We start from the raw sequence: 24,745 nt of genomic DNA on the forward strand, positions 1-24,745 counted from the left end.
CCAATCCAAACTTCACAACTTCATGCAGTTCTTTTCCAGTCTTTCTCAATCAAAACCACTTAAATAAAAATAATAGTATAGAGAAGAGCTCTGAATTGAATTCTTGATTGTAAACTTGTACCAAAAGTCAAAGTTGTCTGAACAGAGTTCTCATTAACAACTCTGCGGGGAAATGGCATTTTGAGTTGAACATGCACTAGGGACAAGCAGATATAAATCGGGGCACCCTATGGTCAAAACCTAGGGAGTAACCTTCCTGCTGCATTGATCAAAGTAGCTGTGTCTATTCTAATTTTCCTTTCTCTTCTAGCTTTTTATGGCCAGCAATTTAAGACATTCAGAAATCTTTCAGAACATCTCCAAGTCCCTCTTCAGCAATCTGCTTGACCGCAGAGCCAGATCCTGACCATGAGCCCAAGGCAGCGTTAGCAGTCAGGGCTCTGCAGACCTGAAGTCTAAGTTTGTTCACATCCATCACCTTGAGAACGACTTTTCATCTGCTCCTCCTGGCCTTCTACCCCTACTGCTCTGTTGTCTTACACAATTAAACCCCCACAAAACTAATCTTAAAATGTAGTATTTTTCTTGTCTGTCGCCTCCCCCCCCCCCCCCCCCGATTTGGTTTTGTCTTTTTTGAGCCAACCACCTACTAAAATATTTATCTACTCCTACCACTTATATTATAATCTGCTGGTAAGGGATTTTGCATACAGAATAAAAAGGGATGTGCTTAGGCAGTAATCATGAATTCCTTCTCTGATCTCATATTTTTCCAAACTCTCTCCTCTTGAAGAATCTCTTAGCTAATGCCTAGCACACAGCTATGTTTACTGCTTTTTAAACTTTACTATCACTCTTGGCAATATTATTTCCTTTGCTGCTCTTTCTTCCGCTCAGACACAGACCATCTGCCATCCTGCTCACCAAACTACTTGCAACTTGACAGCTGATGAAAGACAGCATTGTCAAAAGTAATGCACGTTGTAAGCATGAGCTGTAACTATTAAAAAATGTGTTTTATGTCAGCATATACATATTAGATGTTAGGAGGAACATTTATATATGAAAGCTGAAGATGGGAAAAACTTTAGAGCCCAGTTGTTCCAAACCACTTGATCCAGGGTCTAGACTGGGAGGAAGATCAACCATCTTTTTATACCTGTTGACCACTTTAAACTTGAGTCATTCTCATTTTAAGGCTTAAGTAAATCTCATTCTCATTTTAGTAATTCTCAATCTCACTTTAAGCTTAAGTAATTCTCATTTTCAGGACAAACTCAGCTGGGAAGTTAAAATATACAGCAGACTTTCCGGGTCTTATTCTGGGCAAGCAAAGGCTCATTTGGAATTCATTTCAGCAAGTCTCTCCACTTCTGCAAAAACTGATTCCACAGAACACTACACAAAAAAACCTCCACAAAACAAAACAGACATTAAAAATACCACTCATTGGATTTTTTTTTTTTTTTTTTTTTTAAATCTCATCCACATTGTCCCATCTTGACAGTCCTGTGCAGGGTAGCGTAGAAAGATCTGGATATTATGTGCACACAAGAATGAGAGCGGTTAACTATTAACACACTGCCAAGTTTTAGAACAAGCCTTTAATTTCACAAGTACTGAGCAGTATCGACCCAAGAAGCAGGTTGCTGATGTTGCACTATTCCATTCACAGTCGAGATATACCTAAAGCATCCAAAATTCAAATCTAAGCAAGGTCTAGTTCAAGCTACCCCAAGACTAAATATATATATAGATATTTTTTGCACTGAAAAAGAAAAATAAAAACCATATATATATATATATGAATATATATATATGAATATATATATTAATCCATTTTCTTTATTAGTTTCCTCTTGTGGTAACTGTTAACAGGAAAAAAAAAAGAAAAAATAAAGATATTTTCATCTTTATATGTGCTGAATTCTGGCAGTCAGCTTCACGATGCTGCCAACTCATTGAGTTCAGCTAAGCATCTCTGGATTTGAGATGTTTTGCTGAGCCAGCAGGGTCAATGTCCCTGCTCTCAGTGCAGATCTGCCCTAGCAGATACTGAATAATTTCCCTCTGTTAAGAAGCAGCCAGACACAGAGCAGCTATGACTTTGAGTCTTCCTCAGATTGTCATACTGAAGCTTCTTAAATAGTCAGAAGAGCTAATATCCTCTACATGCCACCTTATAACATCTAAGTTTGGCTTTTGCCTGATTTGCCATATTCTAAGTAGCCTCTGGTGGAGCAGGAGAGTACATCTCCCCCATTCAATACACAGGGAACTTAAGGTTATCTTAATTCAGACATCTGCGGGGTGGTATGAAGAACCATGTAGAGTCTATGCTGCTTTCACAAAATCTTCTGGTATGAGGTTCCTAACTGATGCAGGGCTGAGGAAAGGAGAATTCCTGAAGGGAGAAATGGGTTATTCTGAATGCACCTTCAAAGGCATAGAGAGCTCATAAAACAAGAACCAACTGAAATGGGTCACGATCTCCCCAAGCAGACGCATCTCTATATTTAGCAACAACTATTATAGTTGTTGACACCTTAAGAAAGTGTTCTTATCACTACCCCAACTTGTTATCTTTCTACTTACAAATCCATGTGGTAGCATTGTCCCTTAGTCACAGAAGTGGCAGCTATACCATGCTGTGAATATGCCATACTACTTTTCAAGTAAAGAGCAGGAAAACAGTTTCCTACAAAACCAAACTTGATAGCAAATCTTGGCTTATACATAACCGAATCCAAATTCTGAAAATTCTCCTGCTTGCATGACACACTGTGACAGATAGTCAGCTAATGGTTTTGCTTTTTTTGATGTGGCATTTTCTTTTGTCTTTAAGGAATAAATTGTGAAATCAAATGTGCAAGTTATAACCCTATTACTGTATGAAGGCCCTGCTATGCTCAACTCAACATGCATCCAAATTAGAATTACTGATCACTGCACACTCAACAGCTATAAGAAAATAAAAACTGATGAGATTGATACTAGGTTTGATCCACCAATTTCCCTTATTTTCCCTCAGTGGAAACAGGTACCATGTCAAAAAATTATGGTCTTCCAGAAAATACTTGCCTTTGTGCATTTACCAGCTTGCTGCTTGACACATTGTTCTTGTTGCCTATTTAATAAATGGCAATTTCATTGTTTAGTTTTAACAGAGAATAAACTGAGCAACCAGGATGTAACAGGACATCTCAGGAGAGCTGACATGGTTTGTACCATGAAGTTTCAGCACATGTGCTTGGCCACATGCAAAAGTCAGTTTTGCACTGCTACATCCAGACTGTAAAGTATATTGGAAATGGGCAAGGATAGACTTTATCTTATATTAGTCTTACCCTTTTTTGATGGTTCTCTGACAACAGGAATCACCTTACATGTCTGATACACATTAAGGAACAGGTTTTTATTTAAAAAAATAAGCCTCAGCCTCTCTTTGCATGCCGGGATTTACATTCTTCCTTTTAAAGTAACTGCTACTCTCTTGGATGCTCCTACTCGATAAGCTTAAATCTATCATACTTCAGACAAACAAGACTGCACTAATCTGCCAAAGCAGGTAGATTATGTACAGATTGCAACAGCGACAGGCACACAGAAAGTAAAAGCTTGGTCTAAAAACCTACTACTATCATGCAAAGAGCCACAGGGACAGAGAGTCATCTCATGGAGCCCATTCAGCCAGCCGTCCTTGCTCCACGTGGTACCTGACTCAGAGTAGCTTCAGTTAATTCCTTCCATCAGCAAGCTATAAGGACTTTGTTATTTGCCAAACCAAATTACTGAGTGTAGCCATGTTATAAAGTCATGGTGGGAGACTTGCCCCAATGCAACTGCAGGGCGCTAACTTGCTTTTATCACACAAGCAGGCAGTAACTGCAGAATAGCTAATTGCACTCTAAATCTACACCGTAACTGGCAGTAACTTGTTACATAGACATAACCTAAACCAAAAACTAATCTACCCTGCCATCTCTTTTTAAATGTTGCAGCAAAATTTATAACAGTATTACAGAACTAGACGTGACCTTTGATCTGTAATATGCAAAATTCTAGATTATTCTAATAGTCTTCTAGCTTCCAAAGGAAATTATGAATTTATATTGACTGGCTTCGCCTTAAATACATAAATAGCCAAATATTCCCATTCTCCAGTGGATTAAGGCATTCACTACTATCATACAAGATTGAATCAATTTATCTGACTTTTTTTTTAGTCACCATGTTTCCAATGCCTAGAAAATGAATGATAATTTTCTGAGAATGGTAGTACTGCATTGGTAAGTTGCTTTTTTACTTGGAGTTGTTCAGACATCTATACATATGGCTTAATCAAGTTTCACAACTTTCTTCTAAAACAAGTCATCTTTTCTCTAGAAGTGTAAAGATAGCATTTTAAGGCTTTTAAAGCATTTCAGCCTTTGAATATTTACTGAACGCTGAAGAAAACCTAACCAAAAGGGCTGCTTAAAACTTGGAGACTGATAAAGACAGCAAATTAATATGGCATTAATATGAGACTGAAACTTTAAAAGACAACTAAACCAGACTGGAATACTTAAAGTCTTCACAGTAACAAAATTACCTTCTGTTTTTCTATATTAAGATATATATATACATATATTTATAATTACAACTGTTAATCTCCACAGATCAACAAGCTCCTTCAAAATTACACTCTCCCCCCCATCAGCGTACTGAATTGTCCATCAGCTGCAGACGAAGCCACTCAGGGGGAGCTCCTCCACCAGCATGACCCAGGCTCCTATGTTAGAGCTGCTCAGCTTCATAGAAAAAGTCTTTTCAGAAGGACTCATTAAATCCAGAGAATTAAAATATGGCAGATCATCTCACTATCAAGAAAACTGCAAATTGGTGAGGTAAACCACAGATTAATGCAAATAATTCAGCTGGATGCTTCAAATGTGCTTAGTATCTTTTATGCGAGTAGTTCTCCTGAGAAACAATATGCATCAGTATAGCTTTTTGCAGGATCAAGACCTAAGTCAACATAATACATTTTGTAAACTCCAGCACCTTCTACAATATAGATGAGCATTAAGGCAAAATTTTGTCTTGTGCTTTCTCTAAGGTAGGGCAATACTGTAAAAATACATGGTTTTACTATACCAGAGATTTCAAGTCTACCAGTTCGTCACTAGAGCTAGCCAGGAAATAGCAGAAAAAGCTTAGTCTTTCTCTTCCAGGAAAGAAACAAGAAAAGACACTGACCCATTCTCTTTTCTGTGGTGTGATCTAGGCATTCATCTGTAAGAGAGGAAAATCAGGTCAAGCAGAATAAGGACTTGAACTTGTGTTTCACCTGTTATGGACAAATATTCTGTTCTCTGCTAATTCAGGGCCTCTTTTCCTGTATCAGATCAGAACTGCTTTCTTCTGAACCTGAAAAAGGTTTCCCAATAAAACTTCTGTCGAGGCACATAAAAAGCTTTAGTGCTGAAAATGCAACCTTTTTTTCTAGAAAAAGTCAGTTTTATTAAAAAAAACCCCAACAAACCAGGTTAAATTTAGACACTGCTTTTCACAAACAGCCCACACAGTAGATATTTTCTCCTGATAAGCATCAGGTATTAACCTCTTTCTGATTCTTCAGAGATAATTTGAGCCAAGTCCTTGAGAAACAAAATGGAATGCGGACATCTGTTAACTGTAAACATGTAAAAAACATTTTGGACACTAAATTAAACTGCAAATTATATTTTTTATTCTATTATGTGGCAAAAGTAAAAATTATATATAAGGAAGAAAGGGAAGCCTAAATGAGACAGACCAGACAGCAGATGAATAGCAATTTGTGATCTAGGCATTCATCTGGAAGGTAGGAAACTGGTCAAGCAGAGCAAGGAGTCAAACCTTGGTTTCAGAGAGGGGGTGAAGGCCACAGGCAGTGGCAATGTGGGAAGAAATCACAGCAAAAGCATGTGGCAAATATTGAGTGGTAGCAGAGATTAGCAGAGAGTGAAGAGTCACTAACAGAAATGTAATTCAGATGCTCAAGGGGAAAAGCCTTTCAAATGGGGAAGGAAATAATGTAGATACGTCAGAATAGAAGGGGGGGGGTGGGAAGAGAAAATAGAGAGTAGGAAATTAAGGCAAGTAGGCCAAGAAAGAGAGAACTGATATCTTAAACAGCAGAATACGTAGTACACTCAAATCTTTTCCTTTTGATGATGATAACCCAGCTGAGATGCTAAAATGGTTGGGGAAGATGGAAACAAGACCAAAGAGCAGAACTACTTGCAAAAATCAAACGGGCAATGACAGGCAGAGGTTGGCTATTATATTCAGTCATTCCGTGGTTCAGTATTGTTTCTTCATACAACCATTCAGAGCTAGATTGTCAAACCTGTTACTCAGGCTGTGCACAGAAGTAACGAGAAACTTTCTGTTTCCCAGGCCCCTTCTTAACCTGCGACTGATGATGGCAGCAAACAATTGGACTTTTTCTCTAAAGCAAGCTGGTACTTGCAGCAAGAGCAAAGAGCCAGGAGCCCTGGGAGCAGGGTGCTCTGAAAAGGTTGGACGTCAATCAAGTCCTCCCAGTATAAACAATCTAATCAAGAACCGCCTGTTACAATCTGTTCTTTGGTTTGCTCTTGGGTCAACGCTGATCTGGTTTGTCACTTAAACCATTTCCATGATCAAATTTAACACTGAAGAAAATGAATACATATCCTCACGGTTGGCAATTTCAACCCCCCAATGGTCAATAAAAAAATCTCTAGCAAAATAGTAGTCATACATGGAATAAAAGTCACTATAGGAAAATGTAACCTCGAAGGATTCATTAATAAAACCTTTGCCAGTTTCAGTGAGACTAAGATTATACCATTTGATCTTTTTGATCCAGGGAATAATAGTTTCATAAATTGCTGGGTTTGCCTAGTAAAATTTTAACCAGAAATGGCTGTTCTTTGTTGCCAAATATGATTGTTATGGAAGGCCTAAGAAATGAGCCTGAAAATGCCTTCAGGAGTCTCAGCACTATCTTTCTTCTTAGAAGAAAATAATTACCTTGATGTGGTGATAGAACTCATAGTAATGCTGACCCCTAATGTTTTCAGTAAGACTGCCATTATCCTAGGAAGATACGTATATACACACATTAACCCAAGAGCATTTGGACTTCACAACAACACAGAGCACTTACTACATTAATATTGAATGATACACTTATTCCAGGTTTTCCTTCATAAGAAGAGATTGTTCAAATGAGCTGAATCAACACTAGTATAAGCTCCATGTGAAGTGAAAAGTCTAACAACAATAATTGCCTTAATAAGCATCCTTATAGTGGAGTATGGACTTAATGCAAAGAGTGAAGATTGGTTAAGAGCACCGAGACTCTTACAAAGTATTAGTTTTGGGAAGATGATCAGGACATTCAGCATAAATCCTCTCAGAGGAAACTTTAGTTCTCATGTATGAGCCCTTTAACGTTTTTACTCTCAGGATAGTTAGTGTGTGTTGGACTGATTTTGAGCTTTGTGCATGTACAAATCAGTGCAGAATTTGTCTTCCTGCTCTTTATTACTTGGTCATATAACTCTGCTTCGGACAGGACAGATCAGAGTATCAGGCCTCCCACAACTTTGTGATTTATCTGCACACGCACTGCTGCAGTTTTTACTAAAATCATTTTAACACAGAACCACTCATAAGAGAAGGCAAAACACCCAGTTCAGACTTAGATTTAATACAGACAGATACATTCAAAGGTATAAGATTAGCTGCCAGTAAGAGAAATCCATCTCTCTTCTCCATGTGTTCTTAGTAGCTCCTGCAACAGGCTATGACATCTTTATGAAACCTATACCACACCATCTCAACAAATCCCGAGGCATTTAACTAAATCACCGAGATAAAGTGAAATGGTATTGCTAAAGTGAAATGCTATTTGGACAACTGAGTAGCTAATTTACAAAGACAGAACCTGATGAAACAAATGCTTTTCAGCTAAATCACTGTCATGTTTTGTGCAATCTTCCTACATGTCATCTCGCAATGACCCATCTTTGCTTATACTTTCTCCCTGAGCATGAAGAACTATGGTTGCTGCACTGCTGAATTTTCTTCTTAGAAGGCCTGCAAATGTGATCTGACAAGTCAAACGATGGATTGCGCCTTGTCCATCCAGGCAAAATCAGAGAAGTCCTTCTGAAAGACAGTGGGAGACTGACACCAACAGTAACATATCATCAGTATGTAGAGTATGCAAGTCAGAAAAGTTAGTTACTTAGACCAACAGGCTAAACTAGATGCTTCCAGAGTGTCACAGAACATATACTTCAAGCTATATTTATACTTACGGTTTTCCAGACACGGGATGGCCAACAGCAGATTTAGGAAATCATAATGTGTTTGTAAGAGGAGCAGATAGGAGAAGTTGATGTTTCAGAGGCTCATCACTTCAGAAGGTGCTTGTTTAGCAAAAGTGCTGCACCGCCTCTCATTCAGGCACTGAGATGAACCCCGCGCTCGTGGCAGAGCGGGCTCGCCAGCGGGAGAGCGCGATTCACAACTCCGTCCCTTATATAAGACTGTAACCTCTATTCGCAGCCATCTGCTGTGGCTGTTGTGTAACAAGCCATAGCTCAGTGTTTCTGCCATCATATGGTAAATTTCCTTAAAATACACGTGCAAAAATCGCTACACAAAGACCTAGAAATTCTTTAACTAGATGCAAGTCCCAAATTTCACAGATGAATGGTACTTTGGAAAGGCAGCCTTCAAACTCGTCTGCATGGGGTGGATGTAATTTCCTTCTTGATTTCTAGCATCTATGGCTTACAGGAAGATACACTGATTAAAACTTTTGGTTGACTGGGATTTGCATTGCTAGATATCTCTATTTTCTGTCTTCCTTGGGATTTATACTGAGCTCAAATAAAAGGAATTTTCAATTTCATTATTATCCTTCCACATATAGGCAGTTTTTAAAGAAGAAACAAATGGTTTTGAGGTTTGTTTGGGTTTTTTTCCCTGCTGTCAAAGATACTGCATCTACCTGATTCCAGCTTCTCTCCATGAATTTCTACAGACATGCAGTCTTCACAAGCTGAATTACAGAAGACCACCTATGGCCTAAAAGTCATGGCAAAACCAGACATACTTCAAGACTTTAAACGAAAAGTTCTGAAAATAAAACAATGTTGAGTAACCAGATGCCAATACATTCTTGTCTTCCAGGAGAAGAGATGAACAGAGGAGAATAAAGAACTGATGTTCCTTTAAAACTAATAAAAGGATTTGGGTCAAATTCAGACTGAATTTTTCTACTTTTCCAAATAAACCTGTATGACTTGCTAATTAATGTTATTTTAGCTAATGCTAAATAAAGACAAAAAAGAATTTGGTACAGGCCGACAATTAATTTAAAACTGAAGTATGAAACTGAAATAAACTGTAAGCCCCCCTGCATTCTTTACAGAAAGAAAGCCGTGTGTGTGTGTGTATAAATCTATGCAAACTCATTGCTGGTTGTTTTTTTAAAGGATTTGGAATTAAGTGAAAATAGGGGAAAAAAGCTCTGTTATTGCCCACAAAAGCAATGGTATTTGGAAACTGCTCTCACACTAGCGGGTTGTTTTGGATTTATCCCCCCCCCCCCTTTTTTTTTTGCTTTTACTTGAGAAGAGTGATGCAGACTTAGAATCCTAGAAGTAATTTAAAATATGCCCACCTCTACATCAGAAATATGAAGACCAACAATACTCTTGTGATTTTTAAAATCTATTCTAGAGTAGTGACAGAAAAAAAATCACTAAATAGCATCTATACTGCACATTCTGTGTAAGTCACTGTTAGCTTACCTGTAGAAACAAATATTACTTCCAGTTGTTTCCTATGCATTTGAATTTTGTTTTTAAGATTGTAAGAAACAATTATATTACCAAAACTGATCGTGATTTTCTTTGCCCACTGCATCAGTAGCAAATTTGTGACTTCAATTAATTTCTCTTGGGTTCTAACTTTTACTCTTGCATTTATCAGTGGCAAATCATTTTACTAACACTTTGTTAATGTTGCACTTCTGGTTTTGAGCATTTCATTCCAGTTCTGCAGAATAAAGCCTAAGTTCCTATTTTAAAGCAAAGAAACCCCCAACAAAACAAGAAGATTCATACTGTTCACACAAAGTAAAATTTTACAGCATCAGCACAACTCTGATTTGAAAACACGTCACCTTTCACAGTCTGTATCCTGAGGTCTCTACCCACACTTGATCAAAGAAGAGGGAAAACACATCCCTCATTCCCCCAAGGATATATTTTCTTTCTTATTTTACCTTGCTGATGTTTCAAATTCCCCAGCCTGTGTCTCATGTGATGCATCTTTTCTCGTCTATAGATAAATTCATTAAAACTTATGAAGTGACTGTGTTGCTTTTCTCCTTTATTGCTACTTCTGTTAAGGCAATTCCTTCCTTCCTTCCTTCCCTAATCTAGGTTGATTTGTGATGCATTTGAACTGGAGGAACTCTGTTTATATATCCTTATAAAGAAACAGTAGTTAACAGAAATGTCACACCCACTTGATGGATGCTAACAGATCTTACATTGACTTGTCATTTTCAGGGACTTCACTTGACCGTTGTCACCACGTAGCTCAAAATCTAATTTTACAAGGCAATAAAATACCCCCTTTTGATAATTTCATTTTTGTAAAAGCTTCCTATCTTAGAGTAACATTAATAATTTTTATTCTGTGAACACACAGTTGATGTGGCACTCTTCTTTGCAATTAGATTGATAAGACAGCATAAAATGAAAACTACTACAAAAGAAACTTGGTCTGCAGCCGCTCCTTCCATATGCTTTTTTTGAATACAAAACAGTCTTAAACAGATGACATAATTACTGCAGAAGGGCTTAAAAACATTTTCTTTTTGAGACAAAGTTAAGCCACAAAATTCAGATTTAGATCCAGAGTTCAAAGGGTCTATCTGGGGTTCAACAAGCCCCATGTTAAATCTGTTTTACAAGGACTTGCCCTTCACAAAACTCAGATATCCACCTCAGGCTAGTCAGTCCTCCTATTTTCCCTAGATTCTCTTCCACTCATAACTGCCCCTACCTACATCCAACCTTCAAAGTATTTCCAATAGCAAAATCTTATTTTCTCCTATGCCTTCCAGAAATCAAAAAAGGAGGAAAAAAGAAATTCAAGAGGATTATTGACAAATTCAGAAAGGTTGAGTAAAGTTGACAAAAAAATTATTCAGGTTCTAGAAAATCAATAATTCAATAAGAGACTCAGAAGTTTAATTTATCTATGCAAATTATTTGCAAATATATTCTATAAATATTTCACAACTGTGACACATTTTTTCCTCTATTTAATAACAGTCCCTTTACAGACTACCTTTGTGGTGTCCAGTGCAGTTAGCAGAAACTTCAAAGCTCTGCTTAAAGCAGGAGGCTGGACCTCCTGAGTTCTCCAGACTTCTCTTTCAACCAAAATTATCCTATGAACTTACAAATACAAAACTGGACAGGGAAGACACAAAAAAAACCCAAAAAACAAACAACCCACCACACACACACAAAAAAAAAAACCAAAACAAAAACCAAAACACAAAAAGCCCAATATTTTTGTTTGGGTGTTTTGGGGACTTTTTTTTGGAGGAGATGTGTGTGGCTCTTGAGGCTTTGAATACATTTTTAAACTATCTGGAGTTGTTTTACTTATTTACAGTCCCAGTCTTCCAGGAGAGGGGTTTTGAGCCTTTGCTACATAAAGAGGTAGTCTAAGAACGAGTAACTGAAGATTCCAGACATGACACTTGCAGGTTTCTCTTTGATGAGATTCAAAAAGAAACATGATGTGTGCCATGCTGTCACAGGTTAAAGTATTATATGACCACAGGCTATAGCTAACACTATAGCAACAAGACTTCTGACATTTGAAAAAGCCAGTCTAACAGACCCAAAGCATAACATGGTGGAAACAGGAAAAAAAAAAAAAAAAAATCAATGTAGAAACAAGGTGCATGTTTTAACAAAGACATAATTGAGAAATTCGGGCTGTGCAAAGATTTTGGGTGGAAACAGGTAAGTCTTGAAACCCTCAAAACAGGGACGATAAACAAGACCTGTTTCTAGTGGCTAGTTCACACTGACTGTAAGTGGTTTGAAGTATGATCAGCTTATGGAAGGAATTACATGATGGGGTTGACTGCAACAGCAGGAGCATGGCTTAATGACCTATAAGCTTTCCATCCTATTTTTCTCCTTTTAGAAAATAATGCATTTATTTTGAAAAAGGATCAGATAACATTCCTGATATTTGATAGGGGATCCCTCTTCACTCAAGCTTCTGAGGTCAAATGGGACAACTTGAATGTCAGTATGTCAAATATAAAATTAATACAGCACATTATAAAACTGAAATACACTTTCTGCATAAGAAAGTAGTTTTAACAGTGAGTTAAGAACAAAATAGTTGAAGGTGGAGTTCAACATAATTTGATTTAAAATGAGTAACGTGACTAACCCATTTGCAATGCCTTGTTCACCACTTTGGAATATCTGCACAGAACAGTCAAAGCTTTAAAGGTTACACTTTGCCTCAGTATAAAAACTGATCAAAAGAAATATCCACAGCCTACATACAACTTACCTTTCAAGACTTGTTGGGCCAGGCAGGTCTACTCCAGAACACTATAAAGGATAGTACATGAGTACATTTGTACAATTTATGTTGTATATAAGTTCCTAATCCTATAGATACACACAGGACTACACATGCCTGAAAAATGACTTGAACACAAAGTTATGTTAAAGTTGTACTTATAATGTTGAAAATAGAAGTGCTCTACCATTGCCACCAACTGTATTTATCAAGAAGTTAGCCCAGATGGAGAAAGCTAAAGCAATGTTTCAAATATACTCCTATCCTTTCCTTTCAGCATGCGACTGCTATTTCTTTTCTCTTTGTCCCATTAATACTTCCTCCATAGGTGAAGGAGACGATGACTGAGAGAGAGTTCAGGGACTTGTCCTACCCAGTATTAGCAGAGCTGACAGATTCCCTCCTCTTGGTAGCGACCGTGAGCATGGGTTGCATTGTCATGCAGCATGCAGCCTTTTCCCTTATTGGCAACATTATTCATTTCGTTGGGTTCCCTGCAGCTCCCATGATTTAGGCAGGTTTCTCCCATATTCCAAGATTAACAAACTTGTCAAACTACTTGAGTTTGGGTTGGGTTGGGGTTTTTTGTTGTTGGGGTTTTTTTCCGTTTGTTAACATCTTTCACTTATAGCCAGAAAACCTGGTTAAGAGTGGAGAAATTAAGGGAAGTAGAAGCTGTTAACATCTGTGATGCCTGAAGGTCCAGTAGAAGGGCCTGTGTTTGGGGTGTTTTGACGTTGCTCTGTGTGTGTCTTACAACTATTTTCTTATGAATTTGATCCTAACTTTGACTTGAAGGAAGGTAGCAGGTGGCAGGTCTGACTGCAAGAAGCCATGGATGCCAATTCAGGAACTCTGAAACACCATCAGGTAGTTTCAAGAGGTTTCCTGAAAGCAGAATCTTAAATACCTTAACAGTTTAGTTTAATTAGGCTAAATGGACATGATTTAGCATACATTAATCCATATTAAGTATTACATAATTTGTATTCATATCTGTGATGTAAAGTCAAGACCTGCCTGACATACACCTAAAATGAGGTAAGAAGCTGAGTTTGGCCTGGTATTGTTGAAAATACTGCAGGGCCATACCATATTATTTGCCACTATGCAACCTCAGATAGTAGCCATGCTGAACAAGCTTGGTTTGTTTCAGAGGGCTATTTTTAAAAAAGGCTCTTGCACGTATAAATAACTAACAATTTTAAGTCAATATTGCTGCTATTTTCTGACTGACTGTGGTCCAGATTCACTTCCCATTTAATGTCAAGTGAAAGTTCTGAAAATGTAACCTGCGCTATCACAGGCAAGGTAAGATTAAAAACATATTGCTTCAGTATTTCATGCACGTATACTTCAAACAAGCTGAATATTGTTATCAGATGCAGCATTAACAGTTCTGAACACATTTACTACCAAGAACCATAAGCAATCCCACAAAACTCAAATGAGCTGGACTTGTTTATAAAGCTTGACTGACACCAGTCAGTGTTGGCTATGTGCAGTCCAGACACAAGAGCACTCATCTTGGTGTTCAACTTTTAGAAATTAAGCCTTGCATTTCAAAAATTGCTTTTTTCTGAAGCAACCTCCAAATTCACCCTTTAGTGTCCTTCAGCAGTACTCTTCTTAATCCAAACACACATTCAACCACAAAACTAAGTTTTTACAAAGCAACACCAGAGCCTTTGGAGATGATCATATTGCACTTGACTACTGCATCAAATACTCTTTACATTCCTCAGGTTTGCAAATAGCAAATATTTCTGCCACTGAGTGCTGATTATTAGTGTGGTATTAATGTTTTCCTCTCCAGAGGGAAGATGAATACATTACTGATTTAACTCCTGAGCAAAATTTTCATGTTGTCACTGTCCAGCTGCAGCAGAAAGTTTCTAATATATCCCTTTCAGGCTAGGCATGCTTAGAACAAGTGCATATGCACGTACACACATGGAGATTATTACACTATACCAACACACAGAAATGTACTTGAACAGAAGCTTTTCCTCTTTTGAATGCAGATGAGGATTAAATATAAGTTAAATTTCAAAACCGACTGGGAAAGTACCTAACTTGTATTAACCTTCTTTATTTATATCGGAAGAGGGGCCCTTCTTGGGACATAGGTATGCCCAGTGGATCTATGTCAACGTTAAGCCAAGGTCCCCTGCTCCTAACATATCCTAAATAATATAATTTTGAAAGCTGCCTCAATAAAATAAAATAAAATTGCCTTTGCAATTAGAAGGTGTAAAAAGGACATTTCAGCAGAACCTTAGCTTACTAAGCAGGATCAGATGGCTGAACAATTTTACAGAAACAATACAGTCAGAAACCAACCAGGGTAAGTAAGCATCTCCCAAGTAAAGAGCAACAAGTCTGTGCAACCAACACAATGCTGCAAAGAAACAACAATACTTTCTGCAGTATATTAGCACTGTAGGGCTTTTGGCCTACAGTGCAGGCAGCTTAATCTGGGAGTATTTTCTGGGCTTCGTATTGTATCTATATGAATTTCGCCTCTACTCTTGAGAGTGTAAAGCTAGAGTTCACTGTTAAAACCAATTCAGATAGGTACCACCGTGTCCTGTTGTTAATTGATTTTTCCTTTCCCCCACTTTTAGGATGCAAAGTACCTTTTTCCTTGACAACTTCTATGTTTACACATGCACATACAACCTGGCAAAGGTAAAATCTGCCTATTCATTATAGGCTCTGCACTTTACCGTTAAAGGTCAAGCAAAAGGAAAAGCTAAACCAAATACAAAGCAAACTATAATGGGAGCTGTACAACACAGAGAACTACAAAACCACAGGTGTCTTTGGCAACAGGCTTTCACATGGAAAAGCACAAGAAAATAAACAGAAAGCACAAAAAAAGACTAGAAGAACAAGCATTATTCTTCAAAAAACACAAACCAACCCAAAATTAATTTTAAAGAGCACCCAAAACCAGAAGACTTAATACATTACAGTTTCCAGGTATAAGAACAAAAACAAGAGATTGGATATGACCCTTTGCTGTATGTCACTTCATTTAGAAATTTAAGATGAACAACATTAATTAGTAAATGGACTCACTTCCAAGAAATTCATCTTGGCTAATATTTTTGACATAGTTTTGTTAGTAAACATAATTTAAAAAGTGCAACAGTGGAGTAGGAGAACATATACATAGATGGTATTCTGGCATATACTGAGCAGTGTAATAGAAGTTACTCTGTCTCCACATTATTACCTGAAAGCATACCTTTACTCTGCAAATACAGAGCAAGTTCACTTGTAGAAGTGAAAAAAAATTGGGTTTTGTGTAAACTGACATCACATATTTCCAAGGAGATTATAATCTCTGCAGTTCCAGGCAATCTGACTTTTTTTTTTTTTTTTTTTGAAGGAACCACTTTGCAGCCTATACTTGGTTTCCTTTTAGATTAGATAATTTTATTTGTTCTCAAGTCAAAGGTAGAGAAAAGTGAATGTTTTGGTTTTAAGCAGGGGCAGCATTATTCCAAATCATATGGAATCAAGTCCTCTGATGGCCTGCCCTGCTGCAGCAGAACATGTTTTATAAGAACAGAGACTGGAGGATGTTGTATTTATCCTACCAACAAAAGCAACACTGTTCTCTACACACAACGGCAGTGGTCCATAATACGCTTTCTGACAATAGGCAAAGGGTCATCTCACATGGCAAGAATAGCCTCCAGCACGGATTAAAAAAATATAAGAAAAACATTTGACGTACTTGGATCTGACAAGATTGAGTCGGTTTTCGGCAAAAATTGGTCACAGCGGACTCCTTGGTAGCCCTCTTTGCACCTGAGAAAAAGGGGATAAATGACAAACATACGCATGCGATAGTAAAAAGTTAATTTCAAGGTAGCAAAATCAACTGAAATTCTCCCTGTCAACGCTGCGAGGGACTTGCATATTTACAGTAATTTCAACTATTATGGAAGCAAGGTCATTACTGAAACACAATGGAAGCATGTAAAATCATTTGTATTTCAAAAAATTTCCCTCAGCTGTTTTTGATTATTTCAGAAACTATGAAAAGAAACATCACTTAAGCACAACCCTTCTTTTAGACATCAATTCACTGAAACAATCAAAGAAAAATCCTCTATAAAATAGACATATTTGTAATAAAATAAACTCATTAGGTAACACAAAGCTTTACAAAGTTTCTGTACTCTACAAGCCATCAGATTGACAACTTGTTTATCTTTGGCTGTTTGAATAAGTAGGGAACACTTATCTAGCCATTAATTTTAGGACTAGTTTCTGTGGTGCTTAAAAGATAACATGTTTAGGCACGATAGACAATGTCAGGCGTTGTTTGTAAGTGAACCATCTTAGATGTCTGTGGGATTAGATTTTAAAGCACATAAACCAGAATACCCTCCTGCCTTAAAAAACATGAACTGGCTTTGACTGAGAATCTAATACTATTATTTATCTTGAATCCTTACTTTGAAGAAATTCCATTTACTGCATTTGGACTGTTCTCAGAAGTCTCTCTCTCTCATTTCAGCTAAGTGTATCAGAATCAGGCCTTTAATTATTTATTTGCTAAGCAATTTTTCAGAGAAAAATGATGGACACTTTAATTATAAATGATAGCAAAAGGGACTTCTATCTCCCAAAGCTCTTGCATATCATATAAACAATATGCTCAAATCAGCATCACCACCTTCATTAGGATTGACAACTGCAGCTTGAATTATGTGATAATGTCAAGCAGAGAGGTTATCTGCTCCTTCACAATGTTTCTACTCAGGCTTCCTCTAAAAGTTGCCTTTTAAAATGCTTTTGGGTTAATAAATTAATGCTTCAGTGAGAAGTACATCTCACCAGCCTTGAGTCAGGGATTAGAAAGTACATTTGTGACCAAATATGTAAATTATAATAATTGCCATCAGACCCCAAAAAGTAGTAAAAATCTACAGTAAGAAGAAGATAAAAAAAAATACAGATATTATTTAAACCCCTCTGTTTTAGCCTTTCTCTGTGAAGGATACTGAGTGCTACTTTGGAGATCAACTTCTTACTGGTACTCATCTATCTATAAAATGACTAACTGGGAAAACCGAATTCAGATCCTATGGTAGTGGTCACAAGTTATCAGTCAAGGAAAAATGTTCTGATTATTTTTTTTTTTTAATGCAGAATGTTCAATTAAAATTGTCCACTAGTGAGAAAAACTGAAGAAGTCTCCATATACTCAGACACTGCTCATGCATTTTTTGCCTCTGATTATGAAATATCAGAAATTGCCTAACATCAAACAGAAACTCTTAGTTGCAGTCTTGAGAAGAGTTGGTAGACCTAATTTCAAAGCTTAAGAACAACCTACATGAGTTGAGGATATTCTTGTCTTTGCATTAGTATTTTCTGTTAACTTTTTGACATACATTTGTACCTGCCTGATTACTATTACCCTATTACAGACTTAAAACTCCCTGTGCTAAACTGTTGGTCTGCAAGTCATAGAAGTGTTCATCACATAGCCTAATTCCACAACTGAAAACTTTGATGCTACATGTGAGGATAAAGAGTCAGAGAGTGATAACTCCTGGAAGAGCTATACCGAGTGCTCATGGGCATGTGTGAATACCCATCAGCCAGAGGCAGGCAGAGCAATGCTACAAGTACCCTCACGCTAACAGGAGCGGCCCCTTCCCTTCGTCTCTGATGGCCACTGGGGCACATGTGAGCCAGAAGCTTTGCTGCCTTTCTTTCCTTTCCTTACCACACCATTTCTCACATAATGGAACAGAAACCTTAGACTATCTTCACTTCACAGCTGAGAAACAGTCTGCACCATTTATTCCCCTGTCAGATGGTCCAGCTAATTAATTGTGGTCTAGGTAATGAATTGTTCATGCCAGAACTGAAGGAGACAAATTTTGCTACTGTTAGCTGCTAGGGTAGATTTGAGGAGGTCTCTATTCCAATCCTTCCAACTCTGTCATGGTCCAAATCAAACATCAGAAAATATTTTTTGTATCTCACAAAAATGGCAAAAGGTGCTGTGGATATTTTCACCTTCCATTTAATGTTGTTCGCAAGGGTTACATTTTATCAGTTGCAAATACAGCAAATGCTGATAAAGTTGGTGGCCTCAAAAACAATCTGATGGGAGACTCCTGTAACTGGTAAAGTATCACCTCAGTACAAGACTTGAAGTTAGATGTGTTTCCATGTCTTTCGTTTCCTGACTTTGTAAGAGCAATGGGTTGGAACAGAATATATCACAGAGTCACTTAGATTTACAACTTCTTCCTTGTAAAACACAACATCCCCGGTACCTGACTGAATTGCACGCTGCCACAGCTATGCTGTGCAATCTGAAGATAATGATGGGGATGGATTTCTTCTCTTAAAAATGTATTTGCTATCATATTAAACTATTATTTTTATCCTGACTATATCATATATATACTGCTGCTTGTATATACATACACATATCATACATACACTGCTGCTTGTCTCCATCACTGTGAAACTGGAGCATACAGTAATCAGCTGGCTGACTGACCTGGATGAGTCTAAAGTCACATTTTCACTTACCTGTACACTTCGATGAACATGCCACAGGAGAAATTTATTTTTGTTACTTTCAAAATTTAGTACAGAGGTGGCTGATATATCAAAGAATAAATACAATCTCTTAATGTAATAACATAATCTTACACTAAGATAACAACTACTATGCCCATACATAGGTTGTTTTTTAAATTATATTAACTTTTTCAGCAAAGATAAAAACTAAGTCTCCTAGTTTCATTAACAAATGATTTTTGAACTCCATAAGACACCAAGTAATAGCAATCACTGCTCTGCTAATATCACAGCAAAGTTTAAACCTTTGTATTTAAGTCTTGTGAAATTGAAGTCTTGTAGAATATACATTTGACAGTTGTAATGTTAAAATATGATGAAAGATGATCACGTTGTGGCATCCTATAATCTTTGCTAAAGCATCTGTCATCCATCCTAAATGGGCAGATGCGATAATTGTGCCCACAATACCTGACATGCACACATGCTGCCAATTGGCATCACACCTCTAAGTTAAAAAAAACCCACCCCCATGAAAAACCCTATTAAAACAACACTGTTGTGTCACATACAGAAGTTCAGGGAAGTCCAGCTGAGATCGTTCAATATTGCCACATGCAGCGTGAATGATCACATTCATATTTATGGATGTATTAAAAAAAGTTGTGAGTAATCAGGGTAATCTTGAGAAACGCTTTGATGCAGCTGACTGTTTCAGAAATGATAATTTGATTATGTGACAAGCAAATGTTTATTAGATATGCCTTTAAAAAAAAGCAAAAGAAAATCAAACTAGGATAAGATATTGCCCGTAGTGAAGCTCTGATCCGCACGCGGGACCCCCGCAGTGAAGGACAGAAAGGGCAGTCTAAGCTCCATTCCAGCACCAGAAATCAATTCTGTGCTGAAGTGGTGCCCTGCATGAGCAGGCTTGGGCACACACTTAAGTGCAGACCATGGTGAAGGGCTCTAATAGCGTTAATTACAGCCTCCTTGCAAAGTAAATATGAAAATGGAATTCGCTATTTTGCATTCAGATTTTCACCAAAATAACTGTATCTGTCTAGGCTCTAGACCAAAAATATCAACAAAAATGTATGAATGGAATGATTTAAATCCTTCTGATTAAATGGTATGAAAAGAATCACAGGTAAAGCTAATCTGCAGCTGCTAAAAAGCTTGCAAACAATACATCCCGAAATAGTATCTGCTAAATTTAACTAAGATCATTTTGTCATGTATTTTTACATCTTTCATTGGTAATGTACTTTCTCTAGATTATGTTTTTTAAGGTCACCGAAGACAAACTGCATTGTGTATTGCACTTTATGGAGTCACCCACGATGTCCTTTGTGTGAAAACATATACGCAGAAATACATTTCTCATTCCTGGTGAGAAGTTTTTTTCTTTCTACTCGAGCATACTTGCACTTAAGTATTAAAAAGTAAGCAGAGTATGAGCGTTTATTCAATCCTTTTGTCCCCATTTTAATATTAAAGAGTATTAATACATGTATGTTCTAGTCAAAGAGAACACAGACAATTTCTCAGAATTGTTTCTTGTATATTCAAACCTTATGGAGCCAAGGGAGATTTCAAATAGATGACTGCATCACACGTAGGAATAACACAGCACTCTAAATCCCTAAATTTCAGATGGGACACACTAGTAAAGAATAAAGTGAATGGGGGGAGGGGGGTGGCAAATTGCACGTTAAGTGAAACTGAAGAATAAAATATATCTAAAGCCAGCAGGAGAAAGGGAATATATTACAAAGAACCTACTTAGAAGAGTTAGGGAAGGACATATAAAGCTTATGGCCAAGAAGCCATTACCATCACAGTTTACATTTTCCCCACATACTTCCATATAGAGCTCCATATCCCTATTAAACTGAAATATTTTAGTTCTCAAGGGACAGTAATGTACAGAAGGCAGGAGAGAGAGTGGCACCAGCAGACTGCAGGGGCTATGAAAGATGATAATGTTGTGAACCCCCACCTCTTTCCTCTTCCCCTATGATACTGACCATCCATTTGAAAAGGGAATAATTCTTTTTCTTCCTTAAGTGTGGTGATCACATTGCCTTTGACCATGTGAAGAAGCATGCAGAAAATAGATTCTCTGCACAAAGTCCAGAATTTTGCAACCATAAGATATATGAGTTCCTCTGAAATGGAAATTTTGAAAATGGCATTTGGAACCTCAGTGACAGACTATGCCAGATGACAAAGCTGTAATACTATACATCAAGAAAATAAGCATATCCTAGGCCCAAAGTGATTCATGACATTTAACAGAAATGTCTTAATAGTGCAGTGCCCAAAAGATGAACTTATATAAACCTATAATCTGATTCTAGCCTCATAAACAGGAGTAATACAATTTGAAAGATGGAATTAATAGTACCTATGAAAAAGGAAAGTTAATTTTTGCAGTGTATCCAGACCAACACGTTTCCTTCCACTTGTAAAAGCTACAAAATGACAATCTCAAAAATGCTATTAATTAGAATGATCCACCTCATAATTTCACTGGATCAGTTACAAATTATTTTCTCATAACACCATTACAGCCGTTGTACTGACAATCAGATGCCAATAAGAGTACATACTGCACCTCTTACTTCTTCTTTAAGGGAGGAATCAGAGATCATGATAAAGAAATATTCCAATGGTCTAAAAATTTTGATCAAGTATTTCTTTTCACACAGAGAATGCAATACGCTTTATCCTGGGTTAGAGAGCCAGTTATGCAATAAATATACAGTAGCAAGCCATGACATTGTATAGGCCATTGGGTTGTCCCACAATCTAGCCTGAAATATGCCGTAAACAATGAAAAATAATTCCTCTGGTCTGCAGGTAAGCTAAATATAGACTTCTCTGCTTGCAACTAGAATGACCTTAACTGGAATCAATGGAAATTTATGTTTATTATCGTGACTGTTATTAGATGAAGATTTTATACACAAGGGAAAAAAAAGTAATCTTAACAGTGAGGGTCAGACAGGATGTCTTGTCATTTAACACATGCAGCATGCCACTACAAGCAGAAAACAGGCTTCGTAGATTCAATAGATTAGACCACTGAATCACAATTTAGAATTTTTCTCAGTGGATACCATGCTCAAAGCCAGACAGAAAATTAACCCTTCATAAAAATCAATAATTTGCTTGTCAGGCACTCACCTGAGACCTAAGAGATTCACATTCAGTTTTTGATGTGCAAATGAAGCATTAAAGACTTGAACCCAGGTTTTCTATATCGCAGACATATCCTGATCACTTGATTATTATCTGTTCTAGGAAAGACTGCTCTTGTATTGTTCTTGAAAAAAAATCAGAGCTATTCCATTTAATCTCAAAATAGATGGGGGGAGATGGGGGGACAATGAAAAAGTTTCCAACACAGCTCTAATCATGCCTGAGTGAAACAGTCATGTGTTGAGCATTGGACAGAGTTACTATTGTTATCAGGTAACTGTTTACACCCAACAGTTTGTAGTGAAATACAAACCAGAAGTAATATTTTAACTGCAATTCAGCTAATGGTTATTGGAGACTTTTCCAGAAATTGCAGGGCTCAGGAGACACGGTATATATCAAGCAGTGCTGGCAGAGATGACATTTTTCTCTTTGCAAATCTGTTTCTGTAGTTTCACAATGGAAAGACTTTTTCAAGTTGATATGACTTTTCCAATATTGTTTCATAAAAGGATCATGCAACAACTTATGAGCAAACTGTTAAAGGAAAAGGCTTTTCTTAATTGTGAGTGACCATTGGCGTTGGACCATAGGAGCTCCAACTGCATGTGGTCCGCTGGCAGTAAGCACTCAGGGCAGGGGGCACAGACGGGAAGAGAAGTATGAGGAAGGGTGACAGCCCGTAATACAAAACCAGTTACAAAAGCCTACCACAGCAATAGGGGAAACTGCCCTTCATTAATTCCTTCCTTGATCTAACACTCCAACATATATAATTGAATAAAGCTCAAACTCTTCCTGAAATGAAACACTGGACTTTAAAGCTAGATTAAAAAAATGCAGTTTTTCCTCAATTATTTCCATGAGTGACATAGCACATCTACGTCATTGCACCCCAACCTATTACAGAGAATCACTTTTTATAATATGCTTCTCACTGGCAGGCCCTATCCTTCTTCCTTGTCCGAAGATGACAAACTGTAGCTATTTTGTAATCAGACTTTTAAAATGCACTGGTGAGATCTTCCATATGGATTCACTAACACAGCCTTCAAGTCTTGGTTGCGGTAATTTTATTAAAACCTGTAATGCAATCGTCTAAGTCATATGTGACCACAAAAATCCAGTAGCCTCTACTACTTTATATCACTATAGTAAACCAATTTCACTAGCCAAACCATCTAGTTACCCAGTATTTACAGACACCATCAGTAAGCAAAGCAGAAAAAGCAGACATGGATTTTTGACCGCCCTTAGTAACCTCAAACACAAATAGCCAGAGGCTTTTAGCACCAAGAAGCAAAAATGATACCTTTCGTGCAAAAAAGTGTAAACAGAACCAGTCATTAAAAGGTATGTTTAGATAGGTGGGTCCTTACTTTAAAATGCTATGGATTTATGACTGCAGCAATATGTGCAGCTCTGGGACCAGCAGACTCTTGGGCACTCCTTGCATAAAGTTCTAGCCCATACGGTCTATGTTATGCACAAAATATAACCTAACTAAAATTAAACTAAAGTCAACATAAACAGATAAAAATCAACTCAATTAAATTAAAATGAATGCATGGCACGAGAAATAACAATAACTGGGGACCCGATAAGGAGCTGGGTAAAGACACAGTATTTCTTGAACACAAACATGGATCCCTTCAGATGGGAAGGCCAGAACACTTACCCAGGACACTCACCCCCCTCCTCTTTTTCTTTTTTCTTTGAGATTTTTTTTTTCCTAAAATAATCTCCACAACAGAGATGCAACTTAATGCATAATAAAGTCTTCATATCAGGGTTTGAACATACTTTAGTTTTTAAAGACCTTGCAATCTATTATGTGATTGAAGAAAGATATGTATATGCCTTTTCTTTTTCTTTTCTTAGAGAAATAAGGTTGACTATTGTGTAAAGAAATAGTACAATTCTTACAGAATGGACAATATCAACTTTAAGGAAAAAAAAGATCACTTTTATATCAACTTTCTTTTAAAATGTTGCAGCTGTTAAAAATAAGTACAGCAAGTAACCAGAAAGGAAATTATATTGAAAAGGCAGCCAAAGAAGGCTAAGAAAAGTTTTTTTCTATATCATTTGCCCTAGAACCAGGCTAGCTGAAACACTCTAACATCAATAGAGAAATTGAATCAGACTTTTTAAAAATCATACTTATCATTGGTATAATCCACTATATTTTTTCAGGATGTAAATTGTCAGTGCACCTCTCTGAAATAGGGAAGTACTATTATGCTCTTGGTGCAACCAGCATAGAGATTAATGGTCACAGCTACAAAACCCCGAGTCATTGCCAAGA

At 37.2% G+C, this 24,745-nt stretch overlaps 1 protein-coding gene across 8 annotated transcripts in view; it reads right to left on the reverse strand.

Moving 5' to 3' along the window:
* Positions 1-24,745, reverse strand: part of NRG3 (neuregulin 3) — a 426,542-nt gene that overhangs the window by 100,960 nt on the left and 300,837 nt on the right. For 5 of the 8 annotated variants that reach the window (XR_012043908.1, XM_072870984.1, XM_072870982.1 and 2 more), the window contains exons 3-4: positions 16,412-16,485; positions 5,242-5,277 (exon numbers count right to left, since the gene is read on the reverse strand). Coding sequence is in view for 7 of the 8 variants with exons in the window: in XM_072870984.1 (XP_072727085.1) it covers positions 5,242-5,277; positions 16,412-16,485 (110 nt within the window). In the remaining variant the exon portion in view is untranslated. The remainder of the gene's footprint in view (positions 1-5,241; positions 5,278-16,411; positions 16,486-24,745) is intronic. The other 3 variants (XM_072870987.1, XM_072870986.1, XM_072870985.1) reach the window with 1 other exon arrangement.

This window comes from Ciconia boyciana, chromosome 8 (genome assembly GCF_034638445.1).
Source record: "Ciconia boyciana chromosome 8, ASM3463844v1, whole genome shotgun sequence".
In the NCBI taxonomy this organism is placed as follows: Eukaryota; Metazoa; Chordata; class Aves; order Ciconiiformes; family Ciconiidae; genus Ciconia; species Ciconia boyciana.